This window comes from Urtica dioica, chromosome 4, assembly GCF_054948205.1.
Source record: "Urtica dioica subsp. dioica isolate 48M chromosome 4, U.dioica_male_clone48M_v1_H2, whole genome shotgun sequence".
NCBI lineage: Eukaryota > Viridiplantae > Streptophyta > Magnoliopsida > Rosales > Urticaceae > Urtica > Urtica dioica.
In genome coordinates this window covers 7,476,734-7,494,479 of record NC_142759.1, presented here as the reverse complement: position 1 = coordinate 7,494,479, position 17,746 = coordinate 7,476,734, and the positions used below count along the sequence as shown (strand labels likewise).

The window sequence follows — 17,746 nt, the reverse complement described above, 5'->3', positions numbered from 1 at the left end:
GCATAAAAAAATGCTTAAAAGATAGTGTGTATCCCTTTGAGTCTTTGACTAAGCCACCATTAAATTCCAGGAAAAAAAGGCACGATTTGGTTTGATTATGAGTTCTTAACTTAGCTATGATGATAATATTATTATATAATATCAACTTCGGGAAAGTACTTGAACAATATTAAATGAGTAAGTTGAGATATTTGAGAATTATATTATCAACAAATCATTATCATCAACAGCACAGCTAAAGGCCAAGCTATACGAGACTATCTTCATGGCTTTGTTGGAAAGCCAAACCCTGAACTTCTATAATAATAGCCTTTGACATTTTGGAAGTTAATAGCGGGAATTTCTTCTCTTTTTTTTTTTTTTTTTTTTTTTTTTTGTCATGGCTTGTCATGCTCACATATATAACCTGTCTCTGATTAGGACGTGTTAATTAGATAACAATATTTTGTGCATTAATATCAAACCTTGCGTACCACGCTCTGCACAAAATATTGGTCCACCACGTGACCACCTGATACACGCCCAGATCGATTGGCTAATAATTTCCATTTGCATGCTTTTGGTTTATATTATGTTAATTGTATATACTTAGTCATAACCACCGCTATTATCTAGAGCTAATATAAACATCGAAACAGCTTTAAGATACGGATTTATAAAGCTGGCTGATGATTTATATTTCATGTGTAATAATTTGTTTAATGATTATATATAAAACTGGGGTTTGATCAAAGGCAAAGCATATCAACCAAAGGATTGTCTCATAATTAGCGTTGTTATTTAGCTAGATAGAAATCTTCATCAGAACTTTGTATATTAGTATTTTGTTGTAAGCTAGTGATAATATATATATATATATATATATATATATATATATATATATAATTATATGTGTGCGTCGATCATTTCTATAGCTTGCGAAGTGGACACGTTATTAGTCGAGTTTCAATGATATTTTAGTATTTCCCTTATTTGGTGTTTTATTGACTTTTCAAAATGGGTTGTAACTTTTTAATTAAATATTAAGAATTCAATGGCTTTTATAATATTTTCAACCATTTTCTTGCCTAGTTTTCTTTTTTGTTTTTAGAATAATCACTTCACTTCATGAATAAACGTAATTAAATTCCAATTTGAGGCATGCATTACGTAATATTCAATCAGCTTTCTGGTCTTAGTTTCAAACGTTAGCATTCTAATATCTAAATCCTTATTGTATTAATTAATAATGGTTTGGTAGTAAACATTGTTTGAAATTAGTTTTATTTTTCTTGTCAACTGCATGTATTTTGAGGTATAATAAATCGGCATTATCATGCGTATAAGTTTGTTAATGCTTTTGGTTGAATTTTACAAATGTCAACCTAAAAATAACTCATTTATATATCTCCTTCTTTTCCTTTTTCACTTCTCCAAAAGTGAGGCCATCAAAATTTAATTTTGATAATTTAGTTTAGTGAGGCCATCAAGAGCGAATATACCAAATTACATTAATCTGCCATGCGCAAAATAAATCACTTTGAAAAAACTGGGCGTACGGACAATCCAAAGTCAAATAAAAGAAACCAAGTACGACCTTTTCACATGCAAAATTGTAAGTGCTCTATAATTTTAATTGAAAAAAATACATTAAAATCATACAGACAGATAATTTGAAAACTGTATAGAGATTGAAATCAAATAAGAGAACCACGTGTGACAGAGTAGTTGGTAAGATTTGTGGACTTGTTCATTTTTTCTTCTTTTCCATAAGTCTCTTTGGTTGCTAGGGCTTCTTAATATTTTTTTTGACTATTTCTTAATGCTACGGTACCAACCAAACATCTCACGAAACTCATAATAATTTCAAGTCAAAAGTCAACAGTTTCACGGTTTCACCATTGTGTGTGATATTTGGAATTTTTAAATATAGAGCCCATATGATATACACACCAATGCCACCAATTAATCGCCACCGTCCAGCTCACCCCCATGTGGCTCGCGAGTCAATCATGAGCTGCCACGTAAGCACGTGATACAAACAGTACATCCTATCACCCCCAACTACTCTTTTGGATTATTAGCCCTTACGAGCAAATCTCAACTCATAACACAAAACCAATTATAATAAGAAGAGTGTGCAAATTATAGCTTTTGAAGCGGCGTGACAATCGCCGGCCATCATAATAGCATCGCAACCATATGAAATAATGGCTTCAGTATTACACGTATTATTGTAGACTAAGATCTTAGAAAAAGTTGATGCTGAGATTTTATCAAAATAAGAAAATGCTTTTTCAATTTTAAATAATGATGGACGTTATGGCTTTGGTATTATCATATATTAATTGTATATAGGATGTGATTAAACTGGTGGCCAAAATCATAGAAAGGTGATATCAAGGTTAGAATATGGAAATGAATCATGGTCGTTATATCACAGTACTATTATAAAATTGTTATATACGTACTATTTTATTAGTGTCTATATATGTATAATAATGCATTATAACTATAACTTATAACAATAAATACCATTATAGGCAAGGCTCGAATTTAAATGAAGTTTAGGATCATTTCAAGTCCTACCAACTATATACACTTTTTGCTTCTAAACTATTATTCTTCTTGATCCTTGTCCCACCAGGCATTTTGGAAACTGTGAAGTTCAAATTAAGACAGTAATTGAACTTACAATCTTTTCAGGATAGAATAATATTTGGTTCTGTATGATATATTGTAAAATATATAGATAAACTCATTGAATCGAGCATGAATATCTTACTTGGATAAGATTATCTCTAGAAATAGACTTATCTGTCGTAGAGGGAATAACGCTAAACATAGGTGATAATTCTAATGAGTTGTTGCTAATATGAGCGTCTTTGTTCTTCTTCTTCTTGCAATTTGTTTTTAGTACATTTTCATAGTTCATTGATTGATCGGATCCACGATCTTACGTTTTTTTTTGTTTTTCTTATTTTTTTATTTTAATATCACATTCTTATTCATATTTGAGAAAATGGCGGCAAAAATACCAATTGTTTTCGTTTTTATACAGTTTGCTACCTATTTTTTTTTTTTTCGTCGGCGAAAATACCAAATGTTTACTTTTGGTGTCGCCGTTACTACCAAAACTGTTAAATACAAACGGATTTACACGTGGCAACATCAACAACTCATCTCCTTCTTCTCCCTTTGATTCACTATGCTTGCCCACTTCATCCCCTTCATGCGTCCTACTGAACCAAAGAAAAGAGAAATTTTTGCCTGGTTCTTCTCTGCTTGAATCACGCGGCTTGCCTACTACATCTCCTTCACGCGCTTCACTGAACCAAAAAGAGAACCCATTTTCGCCTGGCTCTTCTCTTGGCACGCGACCGGTGTGTTCGGCCCCACCCCTTCTCTTTTCCAGATCTTCACGCGGCCTCCATCTTCATTCCCGCTCGTCGGGCTCGGCGCTTGCCACTTCCCAGATCTCATCTCACAGTTCGCGCGGCTGCCGGGCTCCAGGTCCGATCGTTGCTCTGTCTCGCTCCGGCCGAGCTCCGGGTTTCGCGCTCGACCAGGCCGCTTCGGACCCGGTTGCGACTTCGCGTCCCCTCGGCCAGCTCGCCGGCGTTGGGTCTCCATAGATTCGGCGACGACCCCGAGCGGTCCCTTCCTCGGCGAGAGCGTGTTTCCCTCGGACTCGGCCTCTCCCTTCTTCGGAGCTCCTCGCGACCTGCCTTCTTCCTCTCGCTCGCGCCACGGTCGGGTCTCGGATCTGGTCGCAACTTCGCGTCTCCTCGGCCAGCTTGTTGGCGCGCGTTTGGTCTCTTCGGGCCCGGATCTCCTTTACTTCGAGGCTCCTCGTACACTTTGTTAATAAAATATTTCATTATACTCATTTTTAAAAATGAATCAAATAAACATCACCCGAATAAACGAGTTTTTATTTTAAAAATGAATCCAGACCGTCCATTTAAAATTGGTAGTAACGGCGACACCAAAAGTAAACATTTGGTATTTTCGCCGACGAAAAAAAAGAATAGGTAGCAAACTGTATAAAAACGAAAACAATTGGTATTTTTGCCGCCATTTTCTCTTCATATTTTGACTAGTCTTCTTCAACTATCCTTTGAATTTTTCTCATTAGAGACTTAATTCTCCCCCCTTAATTTTTTATAATCTTACTAAAATTTATTTTTTCTCTTATTTTTACCCTTGAAATTTCCAAATTAGCTTCTCTTGAAAAACAAAAAGATTGACATTAGCCCTTTAAGTTTAAAGTCTAGCTCCATACGTGCTTATAAGTTAGTTGTTTCTCAAAATACTTCGATCATTGTGAGTTCGAAGTATGGACACTAGTGTGTTGGACTACAAACAAATTATCTTATCTTACGACATAACTTTTATTAGATATAACTTTTCAAATTAAAAAAAACTTATAGTTGTTAATTAATATTAGGGTCGTAAACGGTGACAAACATACCCAATATTTTGAGTTTTGTGTACTTATATGGCACGCCTTTCTTTTGGCGGCATAAATACCAAACATTTTAGTGTCATTGTTAATAGCAATACAATTAAAATACACGTCATTTAAAAAAAAAATTAAAATACACGTGGATACTAGATTCTAAGAAAATGAGTATACAACCATAAAAAAAAAAAAAAAAAAAAAAAAAAAAAAAAAAAAAACATCTAGTATATGCCGCAATTCCTCTATTGATAATATAAATAAAGTTCTTAACTAAAAATCAATGTAATTTTGTGAATTAAGTTTGTCGTCTTTTCATTAATTACAATTGTTAGGTTTTTTAAAGATTGATAATTGATTAACTATTTATGATTCAATAGTAATAATTTTTAAATTAAAGGAAAATATCAAAACTCATCAGAACAAACAACAATATCTGAAATTGCATTATGTTAGCCTTTTGACATAATCAAAACATATAATTCTAAAAATATTGTAGCTGAAACTAACCCATCTCATTTTTTGAGTTGTTTTCGGAATTTCTTTTGAATGATCGCTTGCAAAAAAAACTTTCGTTATGTCGAAAGACTTAAGTATTAATTTTTTTTTCTTCTAATATTGGCTAAATTTCAAACCGAAAATTTTAAACATTGATTTTTTTTTATATATTATAATTAGAGGATTTGTGACATGAATATCAATTGTTTTTTTACGTTTATACACCTTCTTTTAAAATATAGCATGTGTTGTTTAGCGGCATTGCTATTAACGGGGACAACTAAATTTAATATTTTTAACAACATTTGCTGTCGGGGAGGATTACATTAGATATTTATAGTGACGAAAAAAAAGAAAGTGATATATAAGCTTATAAAATCCAAATATTAATTGTAAATTGAACTTAGTTAGAAAATAGAGTTTGTTGATGATGCATATGTATTTTTTATTTTACGAAATTGCTATTCACATAACACCGTATATTTCTATCAATTAGTTATAATCTTGTAGTTGACATACGGGTATGTCTCGCCACTGGGTAATATATTATATGTTGTCGGTATTGACGTCGAAAATTTGAATGATATGATATGACGATGATGATCCAATATATGGTTCGTTTATGATAATTAAGATTGGCCTCTCATGAGACCACGTTGTGTGACATCTTTCTGCGCACTGGTTATATTGACTTTATTCAGTTACTTATGAGATTTGCATATTAAAAATGTATGACGCGAAGAAGTTGTTGCATTAAGTAGGTCCATCTTTATTCATAAGTATAAAATAAGTGAAATGTGTTGATGTAAACTCGCCGACATGAAAACCCAAATAATGCAAGCAAACTAAGATAATACAATAAGTGGAAATTCATAATGTAGTTATTATCCTAACCGTTAAACTTCGTAAGCTAATCGAGTTTCCTAATCGTTCATTTGGTACTCATCTTAATTTTTCACGTGGAAATGCATCTGCTCTGTTTATCTCTTCTAATTGACACATGATTTTACTGATATTAGATTTATAATTCTAAGATCCAAACAACAATAAATTCATGTAATATATATCTCACATTAAAGAGCAATTATGTCATCAAAGATGCTATAAAATAAACGTGAAAGTAGAGAGAACTTGAGATAATGAAAAGGAGATTATTGTTTGCACATATATTTACATGTCTTACAAGGCTCTTCGTTTGGATGACTTGTACTCAAGTGGTGAAGCCATGATTCACAATCAAGGAGACACGTTTGATAAAAAAAGAAATAAAAAATTAAAAAAAAATAAAAAAATCCTAAGTTTTGAAAGAGATGTATAAGAAGAAAAAAAATTATTCAGGGACATATATGTAAAAATCATATAATTTAGTGCTAAGAATATAAAAAACTGATAAAATTAAGAGTAGGATTCTTAATTTTCAATTTTTAAAAAATTGGTGCTTGTAGTGATATCATCCATCCCTCGTTAAGCACTTGCTAGAAAAAGCAATATGGATAAAGCCTAGTAGCAAAGGAGGAAAGAAAAAAAAGTACTCCATTGGTAAATAATGCATGTTTAATAAAGTATAATATATAAAATTGATTTGTTGGTTAATATCTATTGTTTAGACGAGCTCCCATATTGTAGTTGTCCAAAATATACAACGCTTCTAAACAAAGCTAAAACGGATTTCATCCATCAACATGGAAGGAATGATTGAAGAGGATGGAAATAGAAGGAAAATAAATAGAGGGATTGTATCTTTCCAAAAACTTGATTGATATGTATGTTAAGAAGAAAAATTATAATTTATCTACTTGTTGTTTAGTATAAATAATAAAGAAAAACATGACTATTTTTTATTATACTAATGATCATTAATAACTCTTTTATTATATGAGACCAAATTGTGTAATTTATCAAAAAATAATTTGAACAATTTAATATATATTTATATATATTATAAAATATGTGAGTAAAATAACTATATTGTCTACATATCAAATATACAATCAAGATACATAAATAAAAGTATATAACATTAATTTTAAAATCATGTTTAATTTTTACTCATTTTTGTTTCACATCCAAAATAATTTAGAAAATAAATTGTGTATAAAATAATTAGATTCTATGAAATTGCATCAATAAATATTATAAATGTAATTTTCATAAATAAAATGCTATGGATTTCTACAATCCTTCCAAAATAGAGGGGAAAGTTTTTTGGTGGGTCCCACGGATACAAATTCATCACTTCGTCTTTTTCTCTTCCTAACAAACAAAAGAAATGCATAATCCATCTCTCCAAATCCCTCCATCTTAATTCATCCCTCCAATAATCCCTCCTAACAAACAAGGCCTCCATCTTAATTCATCCCTCCGATAATCCCTCCATCTTTTTTTTCTGTAGAAGTATAAAATGTATGAGAACAAGTGAGAATGAAGCTCAGCTATGGTTAAAAACAAAATGATCTTTCTCCAACTTTGACATAAGACTTTTTTTACGAGCATCAAATTACTAAAAAAATCATACATATAACTCGTCACAAAAAGTGATATTTAGAAGGGACAAGATAAATAGACACCACCTTCGTATATACATTGAATTTAGTTTATATCTCAAAAATGTTGTAAATTGAAAAGCTATTATCGTGAGTCGTGACTAAAATACCATTATCCTTATTTACTATAAGAGAACCCCCAAATACTGTAGCTTCTACACAGTGTTTCCTCAATTATTTTTTTTAATTTTTTTTTATTTTTACAATTTGCTACCTTTATTTACTTAATGTATCCTATTATTAATTATTTTCTATGTTACTAACTTACTATTTATTTTGATCTCTTACACATATAATGAGTTCCATAATATTCAAGAATGAGGCTATTGGAATATCTAAGAGCTAAATATTATTTTTCCCAAGGCATATAAGCGAGAGCTAAAATCAGCTCTGAAATTGTGATTACATAGATATAAGTATAATAATATTATTTTCTAACTCCCTTTCACTAACATTTTTTTTAAAATTTGTTTATTTGCTACGTCTAGGTCTTTAACATTTCTTTAAATAGGCTTCTACAGTTTTCTTTCCCTTTTTTTATTTTTTTTTTACAACAAGTAATCAAATAAATGCTAGCAAAAATAAAGGTAATCAAGTAAACTAATCAATAAAAATATGTGAAATTTGTTGTAACTAGTCAAGTTTGTCATTCTTATTGGGGGAATAGTCCAAGTTTCATTTTATTAAGCAAATAGCCCATATTTTCGACTCAGACCATAACGCCCTTGGTAAATTCGTCAATAGGTTAATTTAATTAACCTACTGGAGTGAGTTAGGTTAATTAATTAACTTATTGGTTGAATATTAGTTTAGGTTTTGATTTTTTTGTGAGTAAAGTTAATTTACTAAATGATTGAATTCGGAATTATGTTAATTAATTGAATGCTTTGAATATCAATTGACTTAAGTTATGATTTTTGTAAATTTTTTGTGAATTTCAAATCATTCACGAATCAGTTAATTAATTAACGTAACTCACTCCAGTAGGTTAATTAATTAACCGATTCGCGAATTGTTTATTCTTCTCCATCTCCAGCGAACCCGAGGTTAGGGTTAGGTTTAGGGCTTTGCTTCGCCGTCGACTTCTGAGACCTCGGGTTCGATCGTGAAAGCAAGGCAGTGGAGGAGCCAAACCCTCCGCGCCATCTACGAGAACGATCGGAAGAGCTCGGACGACTCGAGGCCGTCGCCGGATAAATCTCCTGCGAGGACGAGCGTACCTGCGAGGACGAGAGTACGGACATCGAAACGGTACAGCGATGCCATAGCCATCCTCGACTCCCCCGATCGCGGCCTCTCCGTGCGCGCGCTCCGCCGCCCGAGCGACGGCGACGCGGTGGCGATGATCCCGAAGCACCCTGACCGTGAAAACCAGCGGCGCTCGACGGCTACCTCGGGCTCTCGGCGGTGATCATGTTCGAGCGGAGTCTCGACGACGCAGAAGAATATGCTGGAGAGAGAGAGAGAAAGAGAGAGAGAGAGAGAGTTGTGTGAAAGGGTAATTTAGGTAGTTTAGATTAGTTGGGCTATTCCCTTAATTAATTGAAACTTTGGCTATTCTCTTAATATTAATAGGTTGATTTGGCTAGTTAGCAAAATAGCTCTAAAAATATTAATCACTACTATATTATACTTTAAAGTTTAAACTCTATTACAAAAGGATTCACCAATTTTTTCCTCTCCCTACTTCCACAAACTAACATACTATATAACCACTAATTGTTGCTCAAATTATATTTCATTATCTCTCAAAATATTAATCGAAGCATAATTTTTTTTTCTATAAAGATTATAAAAATTTAGTAAAACCACATTATCCTATATAACTAATTCGGGGTGCATTAATACTGTAGCTACTACAGTAACTTTTTTGGCCATTTATCAAATGACACGTTGTCTTAATTTATCTTTGGTTATTTTTGTGTATGCCAGTACAACTGAAAATAGTGTCAATATTGTAAATTATGGGGTTCACGTGACTGAGCAACGGACTACGAACAAAAAAATATAAATAAAGGAAAAAATAATTATATCATGTTATGCTTTTCTTCATTCACAAAATAAGACATGATGACGATGATGTCACTAACAATTTAACTTTTACATTAAATTAAGGTGTAAATATGTAACTAAAGACAAAGATTATTATAAAATTAATCAGTTTTAAATACATGTATGTGCAATCTATCACAAATTATCCTATTTTATTGAAGCAACTAAAAAAAAAACTTCAGACTTATTAAAGTGGCTGTTGTCATCTACGTTTGAGTCATTTTCCCTTTTAGTGATAAATGAAAAAAAACAAATAAAAATGGATGTTTGAAACTCCAAAGTCGAATTTGTTGATTAAAATACTTACAAATATATCTCATATATTCTTTTATTATTATTATTATTATTTTTATTATCAACGACAATCTCCATTCCTTTAAAGGAAAAATCTATCCACTATCAAGGTACGTTTACTACTTGATATTTCTTTGCAAGTCAATATTCTTAATTTATAAACCGTACTCTAAAATATATTTACTTACATTCTCAATTAAACAGTTAAGTATTGTAAAATATATTATATAAAGTTTGTATAATATAAACGGTAACGTACTATAAATATTCTTAATCTACCATTATTAATAATAGTTTTACCCTTAAAAAAACAAAATAATCAAAGTCTTACATCTAAACCAAAAAGACTAAAAATAATAGTAAATAAATAGTCTTAGAAAATGTTGCTGAAAGAGTTTTGTATTATATTTGTAAACACATATGACAGATAATATTTATTATTATGATAAAATTACAAACTATTAATTATCATATTCTTTTAGCATTAAAGACTGATAATTTTTAGTTCAAATCTAATATATTTAACATGAATATAATAGAATAGAGAAAGATGAGGTATATATTATATGTCTTTTTATGTATATATCAACTCAATAATAAATATATTGTTCGTTTTATATATCTTTAAACTCATTGTTATTATTCTTATAAGTTTCGAAACATTTTAAAATAATATTACTGTATTTTCAATAAACCCGCAGCAACGCGCGGGTCAGATAACTCGTTTAAGACTAAAAAAAAAAAATTGCGACACGCTGCATTGAGTCACAATTAGATGGAAAAAATACCTACAACTACTATAGGTCACAATTGGCCACAATTTTTTTTATCTACTCACTCGCGGTGTGTTTTCGAAGGTATTTTAGTTTAAAATTATAATTTTCTAATTTTTGACATTTTAAGAATTAAAAATCGAATTAAGTGTGTTATATACTATTACAAATTTTCATTTTAATTTTAAAAATCAGCTAGTAAATGTGTTTTCCTTAAAATGAAAAAAAGGTGTAATATATAAAAAATAAGCCTTTTTTTATGTAAAAGAAAAAGAAGCCTTTTTCTATTTACGAAATCATCCCATTTCCGAAACAAAATAAGGTAAATTAAAAACCTCAAAACCGCAGTCACTTTTCCTTGTCAAACAAACTCAACTCTCAGCGGCGAGAGGAAAAAAGAAAAGCGAAGGCTCTTTCGTTCTCTACATTCGAATCGAGAACGGCCATAGGTAAGAAAAGTAGGGGATTCCAGGGGATTCAGACACTTTTACTCTTTGATTTCACAGTTAGGTCTGTGCCTTTTGCTTGTTTAGATCTGGTATTAGGGTTTTGATGCTGTTTAGATTTTGTTTCTAAAAGGTTATTCTTTATTATTATTTTTTATTTTTACTTCATCGGATTTGTTTCCGGTTCTGAGATTTTTGCTGTGTTAATCGGCAATCTGAACAGTTGAGGGTATAGTTTCTGCTGGATTATTGAGGATTCTTAATTTCTCGATTGTTTGTTTTCTTCGAATTTAGGTTGTAAGCGTGCGTCTGTGTCACTATATGTATAAGGCTAAGCCAAATTATAGAATTTGGATTATGTTTGAGACCAATTTTATTACGAAATGGAAATTCGCTAATAGTGGAACATAGCGATATTAAAAGTGCGACTCAAAAGCTCGGTTTTAGTTGTTGGGTTTTGGAGTTTCATTTTGGGTTTGAATGCTATTTTAGGTTTAATAGTAAAATGTAGTTCCTTTGCGCCAAGTAAATGGAAGTTCTCACGGTTGTGGTTACACTTTGTGCAAACATAATCTCTGGTATATTGTCTACTGTCATTACTTCTCATTTATGCGGAGCTAGGATTTGCTATTGTTCTATCTCTAATATTCTTATTCATTGTTTTGAAGCGCTGTCCTCTTCGATATAGTATCTTTGGTCTCAGAGTGACCTTTATATATCAGTCCGGTTTTTTTTATGTTGAGCCTTTAACAAACAAATCTTCTCTTGAACCTATAGTTTTAGTCTTAGTTGCTGTTATTCAAAGCTTGTTTTCCTATACTTGAAATTGTTGATGCTTATTCTATTGTCCATAGTTAAGCATGAGTGTTTGTCAACTAGTCATTTTCTAGGATCTTAGAATATGTAAATGAAAGTCGGGTTCTTGCATTTCCTCCCCCTCCTGAAATCTGTGGAAAACGTAGTTACAAGAATCCATAAATTGGTGTATTTGTTTGATGCATTGACCATCATCTCGTTTAACGGCTTCTTATTTTCCCTGCAATATAGCTTAACCTCGGAGTCGATGGCATCGAAGCTAGTCCAATTGCAGTCCAAGGCTTGCCAAGCGTCGCAGTTCGCTTTCAAGCACGGCTCTGTCTACTACAAGCAGTTGCTGGAGCAGAACAAGCAGTACATTCAGGACCCACCGACCGTCGAGAAATGCAATCAGCTTTCTAAACAATTGCTCTACACTCGCCTTGCTAGGTAACAATATATCTTCTGTGCTATTGGATCATATTCTATCTAACTCGTGACTATTACTATTATACTTGCTGATGCGTTGCTATGCTGGTACAGTCTTCCCGGTCGATACGACTCGTTCTTGAAGGAGCTCGACTACGTCAAGCACATATGGAGGAACAGGCAGGACTTGAAGGTCGAGGACGCAGGTATCGCTGCCTTGTTTGGGCTCGAATGCTTTGCCTGGTTCTGTGCCGGTGAGATCGTCGGAAGGGGATTTACTTTCACCGGATACTATGTTTGAGAAAACTCATTTTGACAACACCCAATGAAAAGACCGCCCCTTTTAGAGGTTGCATGTTTTAGCATCTCCTTTTTTTTTCACCTTCTCTTTCCCATTTTTATTTGCTTCATCTGAATTGAAATGAGGGAACTTTACATGCAATTCTTTTTTTTTTTCATTCCCTTTGCAAAAGTTTTGAAGCTGAGAAACCGGTTGGCGATTCTGACAGCCTATCAATAATTCATGTAATTTGAAAGCCATCTAAATGGAGCTTTTGATATAATTTTTATTTCCTACTTGGCTTTGTTTGCAATGTTATCTTGTTGCACCTATTAGGCTTTAACTGTTGTGTGTCTTCTGGTGTCATTATTAGTCGTCTTTAGAGTTAGTTGCTCCTGAATATTCCGGGCTTTAACACCTCATGTTAGAATTACAAAGAGACCTTGTTGGGTTGATCTTTCCCTCTTAATGGATACATGTATTGTCCTTTCGATGGTTTGATTTTTATGGACGTACTTGCTACCCGGAAGTATAAAAAAGAAATTGAGTATCACTAGTTGATTGTCAGAATTTTACCTCTTGGCTACTGCTGAATTGAGGTTTAAAATGTCGACGAATTTTTTCCGGCATTTCATTTTCGTTCCTTTCGCTCACCTTTGTGTTGATGTACGCATTCCAATTTTAAAGAGACAATTTCAAACATATATGAAAAAACATGTTTTTATATTATATTATTAGAAATTGTCGCAAGTAGGAGTAAATTAGTACCATTGGACTTATTTTCCACCCCTATAATAGAACTTATTTTCCACCGGTATTTTCATCAGTCACCTTCTTGGTCGGAAAATAATTTTTTCATTGTAGTACTTTTTCTGTAAGCATTTCTATTCAACATACACAATTCAAGAACATCCACAAATCATCCATCAAAGATTGCCTTATATTATAAGAAATAGTAATATCTCTTGTGAAAATAACAATATACAAGAAACATTGATCGCTACATACTAAACATAGATGGTAAACATTGCCTTATATTAGTGTTAAAAATGTAATATATATTTTTTAAAAATAAATAATGAGGACTTTTTCGGCCATTTTTTCAAGTTGGGCCTGGCCAGGGACGGGTTGGCCTTACACGTCGCCTCTTTCTCTCCGTCGGAACGACTAACGAGAGGACAGTCTAGTAATTTCAAATTAGTCAGATTACGAATTTCAACCAATAGGAAAGTAGAGAAAGGACAGCATGGAAATCCAAATTAAAAAAGCCGATCTCATAAATTCTCGTTCTATTCTCTCCTCGGGTGGCAATGCAAAAATGAGAAGAATGGCTCGTCGTGATACGGCGGCCGGTACACGTGTCGCAACGGCATTCGTCTTCATCCTTCTCTGCGTCACCGCCTCCGCCCAGTCCTCCTCCAGTGATTCCGAGGTAAATAATTATGACCTTAAGAGCCAATTTTTCTGTCCTCGGAATCTGATTCGTCGATTGGCGTGCGTAGGTCAGGTGCAGCAAAACCTGCGTCGCAGAGAACTGTAACGGTGAGTGACATTTACTCCCATTTTTGCTTTGATTTCTAATCACAGTGGTTTCATCATTTATTGATTGGTGTTATTGAATTTGAAAATTGAAACTGAATAGCGATTGGGATTCGGTACGGGAAGTACTGCGGCGTAGGGTGGACCGGGTGTCCCGGAGAGAAACCATGCGATGATCTGGACGCTTGTTGCAAGATTCACGACGAATGCGTCACCAAAAAAGGTTTTGCTTTCTTTCCCTTTACAAGACCTCTTAAGATAAGCTGTGCCTGCAGGGAAGGAAGATAATGAAAAACTTGTGTACTGTGTGTTTCGTGAAGTGGATAGAATAAAAATAAATCAAAGATTTTATATTGGGAGTGCTAGTATCTAGATAAATTTTTAGCTAAATTATTTAATATTTAAAAAATAGCCTAAATTATAACAATATGCACTATGTTATAAGAGCGCTAGACTTGATATTGAATATATTTTTATATTTCAACCATCGAACTATAATTTTAATATAGGTAGCCATTTATCTTTTTCAAATAATTTCTTGTTTAATATATATTAACAAAAATATTATAATTATGTGGGTAATAAACACAAACGTGCAATATTTGAAAAGTTAAAAAAAATATCTATTTTGTAATAATAATAAGAATAAATCTCATTTTTACCCCCTGAACTCGTACCTTCGTTACATTTTGCCCACTGGACTCGAAAATGTTGCAAAACTCAACTCAGAACTCAAACACGTGTTACAAGGTCCCACTTCCGTCAGTATTTGGACGTTATGTTTCACATTTTGATGACGTGACAAGATTTTAAAGGATGTAAAAATATTTTCTATTATTTTAAATACTTTTAATATTTAAATATTGTTATCAGATATATTAATTTATTAAATAATTATATATTTTTATTATTCTCTCTCGGCTCTCTCTCTCTCTCTCTCTCTCTCTCTCTCTCTCTATTTCCTTTCTTCTTCTTTTCTTCTCTGCATTTTCTTGATTTTCCTCTGCAACTTGACACCTCCTTCGGCCACGATTCCGTTGAACCTGAGAAGCTGGTTCATCAGAAGCTCGATTAGTCCGAGCATGTCGGTCTCGGGGACTTTGCCGCCGCGGCTGATCACCAACTCCATAGCCGAGACCTGAGAAACATAGGAATTGTGAGATCAAGTGTTACAGAGAGTGGGAGAGGCGTAAGAGAGTAATTCCGTACCCTTCCGGCGAGACGGTCGACCTCTAAGCTGATTTCGGAGATGGATTTGGAGGCCTTTTCCATGGTGGCGTTGCGGCGCATCTCGAGGTACCGGTGCTCTTGGCTGATCGGATCTTCGACGACGACGATCTTCGACCGGTCTTTGACACCGGAGATGTCAAGGAAAGCCTTGGAATCTCTCTCCTTCTCCTTGAACAGAAGCTTCTGGTCCTGGTGGTGAAGCCCCGTAGGTCCCTCAAGCATCTTCTTCAATTCCCCTAGGCAAATGAACGAGAGCAATACACAAAAAATTGAATTTCGTACACACACAATTCAGTCATTGATTGATTTTAATTTCACTCGTTCGGCGATTTGAGGCTTTACCAAAAGAGGCTTGAGCGCTGATGTGGATTTCGTGGTAGATCGAGCCGTGCTTGACTCGGACTCGGATAGTCGGAGGAGGAGCTGAGTTCTGATCCGAGTCGGTTCGTTTCTGGACCAACATTCCGCCGGGTCTCATCTCCCACTTCGCTGGCGTTGACTCTCCATGGCCGACGGTTGACCCGCTGTTGATCTGCGACATTCCGATTGTTTTCGTCCTCATCTTCATCATCTTCAAAACTGTGACGAGTTTTTTTTTTCAACGGAGAGAGAAAACTCAGAGACAGTTAATTTTCTAAGAAATTTGGGGATTTCGGTACTTGACGATTTGCGACGAGAATCCGAGATACAGAGGCTGTTTCTGAAGCACTAAAAATCTACATAGACCAGCATTACACGAGTTGAGTCACAGAGACCAGACGAGTCGACTCAGAGGAGGAGATACAGAGCCGTGAGCTTTATTCTTGTAAGAGACAATAATATATACCAAACTTCCCTTGCAGAGATACCGTGATAGCTTTAACTTTCCTTGCTGAGAAACCGTGAGAGCTTTAACCTTGCAGAAAATGTAGAGAAGAAAAGAAGAAGAAAGGAAAGAGAGAGAGAGCCGATAGAGAGAGAGGAGAGAGAGAATAATAGAAATATTTAATTATTTAATAACAATTAATATATCTGATAACAATATTTAAAGATTAAAAGTATTTAGAATAATAGAAAATACTCTTATACCCTTTAAAATATTGCCACGTCATCAAAACGTGAAACTTAACGTCTAAAAGTGGTGTCTTGTAACACGTGAGTTCAGGGGGTAAAATATAACGTCTAAACGTGAGTTCTGAGTCGAGTTTTGCAATATTTTCAAGTCCAGGGGGCAAAATATAACGAATGTACGAGTTCGGGGGGTAAAAATGATATTTATTCTAATAATAAATGTCAATTCTTTTATAATAATAAATTAAATAAATTTATATTCTTTCTTTTAAATCTACAAAAATGCATAACTTGTGATCTAGACCTCCATTTTAACAACGATACGATTATTTTTACACTGAAGATGAAGACCTAATTCTCATACGTAATATATTTTTAACTTAACTATTGTCCGTAAAAAAATTAATTGCATACGAATTCTAAAAGAAAAAACAAATCATATTATATTTCTTTAGTTTTCTAAACTTTTGTCTACTTTCTTTAAGAAATACCATATGGAGTTATGGACTTTTAGCCACTTATCTCGTAAATGAAAGGTGTGGTCGGTTTTGACATTTCAACCTTACTAAAACGTATCAAAATAACTTTTTTTTTTTATGGCTTTTCATTTGAGACGTTTTATCGTATGTTTATCTTTTGATTGCTCTTTCCTTTGTTTTTGTCCTCTTTTTTTTTACACGATTTTTATCATCAGGTATGATTAACATACAGTGCCATGAGAAGTTCAAGAGGTGCATAAAGAGAGTGCAAAAATCTGGGAAGGTTGGGTTTTCTCGAATATGCCCTTATGAGACAGCTGTGCCTACTATGACCCAGGGCATGGATTTGGCCATCTTATTTAGTCAATTTGGTAACTCCAGGGATGAACTTTGATTATATAACAATCCAACAATCCAGAGATAAATTTGGATACAAGAACCTCATGATTCGAATTATGTTTTGATTGGATTTTTAGAGTTTATTAGGAAGACTCTTTCATGAAGAAGTGGAAGATTTTTGCCAAGTAAACTGAGAGCAATGTTGATGCATGTGACGACATATTTAGCTTGCACATTCGTGTAATTTTCGTAGAAGATTCCTATTAGTGTCAACGCTATATATAATAGTATATTTATTTTGACTTTAAAAATTAATATATTAAAAGGTCTTCGTGCAACTTGTCAAAAATTAATTGTGGTTTCTTTTCTGTAAACAAAGAAAATAAATTGTTTAGTATAGTTTAAAGCCAGATAAACTATTAAGCAAGATGAGTATTGAGCTCTGATCAGAGCATCTCCACTGGAGCGCCAAATCCCACCTATATAGCGTGGGATGCTCCAGTGGGTCTTCATATTCCACGCGCTATTATAGCGTGGGATCAAAATTTTGAACAGTGC

General features: G+C 33.5%; 3 protein-coding genes across 3 annotated transcripts; 2 read left to right on the top strand and 1 right to left on the bottom strand.

The window, feature by feature from the left end:
* Window positions 1-10,910: 10,910 nt before the first annotated feature.
* On the top strand, window positions 10,911-12,847 carry LOC149399925 (uncharacterized). The gene is made up of 3 exons (XM_089613851.1): window positions 10,911-11,050; window positions 12,095-12,292; window positions 12,386-12,847. Exons 2-3 carry the CDS (start codon window positions 12,111-12,113, stop codon window positions 12,570-12,572), a joined length of 369 nt encoding a protein of 122 aa, XP_089469977.1. The 5' UTR covers window positions 10,911-11,050; window positions 12,095-12,110; the 3' UTR covers window positions 12,573-12,847.
* Window positions 12,848-13,805: 958 nt separating this feature from the next.
* On the top strand, window positions 13,806-17,518 carry LOC149399923 (putative phospholipase A2 homolog 1). The gene is made up of 4 exons (XM_089612236.1): window positions 13,806-13,983; window positions 14,054-14,093; window positions 14,194-14,313; window positions 17,065-17,518. The coding sequence occupies exons 1-4, from the start codon at window positions 13,870-13,872 to the stop codon at window positions 17,241-17,243; spliced, it is 453 nt and encodes a 150-aa protein (XP_089468362.1). The 5' UTR covers window positions 13,806-13,869; the 3' UTR covers window positions 17,244-17,518.
* LOC149399924 (BAG family molecular chaperone regulator 1-like) lies at window positions 14,524-15,901 on the bottom strand. Its single transcript, XM_089612142.1, has 4 exons — window positions 15,663-15,901; window positions 15,300-15,556; window positions 15,070-15,228; window positions 14,524-14,598 (listed from the first exon to the last, which is right to left on the bottom strand). Exons 1-4 carry the CDS (start codon window positions 15,889-15,891, stop codon window positions 14,524-14,526), a joined length of 720 nt encoding a protein of 239 aa, XP_089468268.1. The 5' UTR covers window positions 15,892-15,901.
* Window positions 17,519-17,746: the final 228 nt, after the last annotated feature.

Excerpts from the sequence above, each read along its gene's own strand:
- LOC149399925 (XM_089613851.1), top strand. The coding sequence starts at position 12,111 with ATGGCATCGAAGCTAGTCCAATTGCAGTCCAAGGCTTGCCAAGCGTCG. Across the intron at positions 12,293-12,385 it reads CTCTACACTCGCCTTGCTAG|TCTTCCCGGTCGATACGACT; the intron begins GTAACAATATAT and ends ATGCTGGTACAG.
- LOC149399923 (XM_089612236.1), top strand. The coding sequence starts at position 13,870 with ATGAGAAGAATGGCTCGTCGTGATACGGCGGCCGGTACACGTGTCGCA. Across the intron at positions 14,094-14,193 it reads CGTCGCAGAGAACTGTAACG|CGATTGGGATTCGGTACGGG; the intron begins GTGAGTGACATT and ends GAAACTGAATAG. Across the intron at positions 14,314-17,064 it reads CGAATGCGTCACCAAAAAAG|GTATGATTAACATACAGTGC; the intron begins GTTTTGCTTTCT and ends TTTTATCATCAG.
- LOC149399924 (XM_089612142.1), bottom strand. The coding sequence starts at position 15,891 with ATGATGAAGATGAGGACGAAAACAATCGGAATGTCGCAGATCAACAGC. Across the intron at positions 15,557-15,662 it reads CAGCGCTCAAGCCTCTTTTG|GGGAATTGAAGAAGATGCTT; the intron begins GTAAAGCCTCAA and ends TCATTTGCCTAG. Across the intron at positions 14,599-15,069 it reads AAATCAAGAAAATGCAGAGA|TATATTAAAATTATAGTTCG; the intron begins AGAAAAGAAGAA and ends TAAATGGCTACC.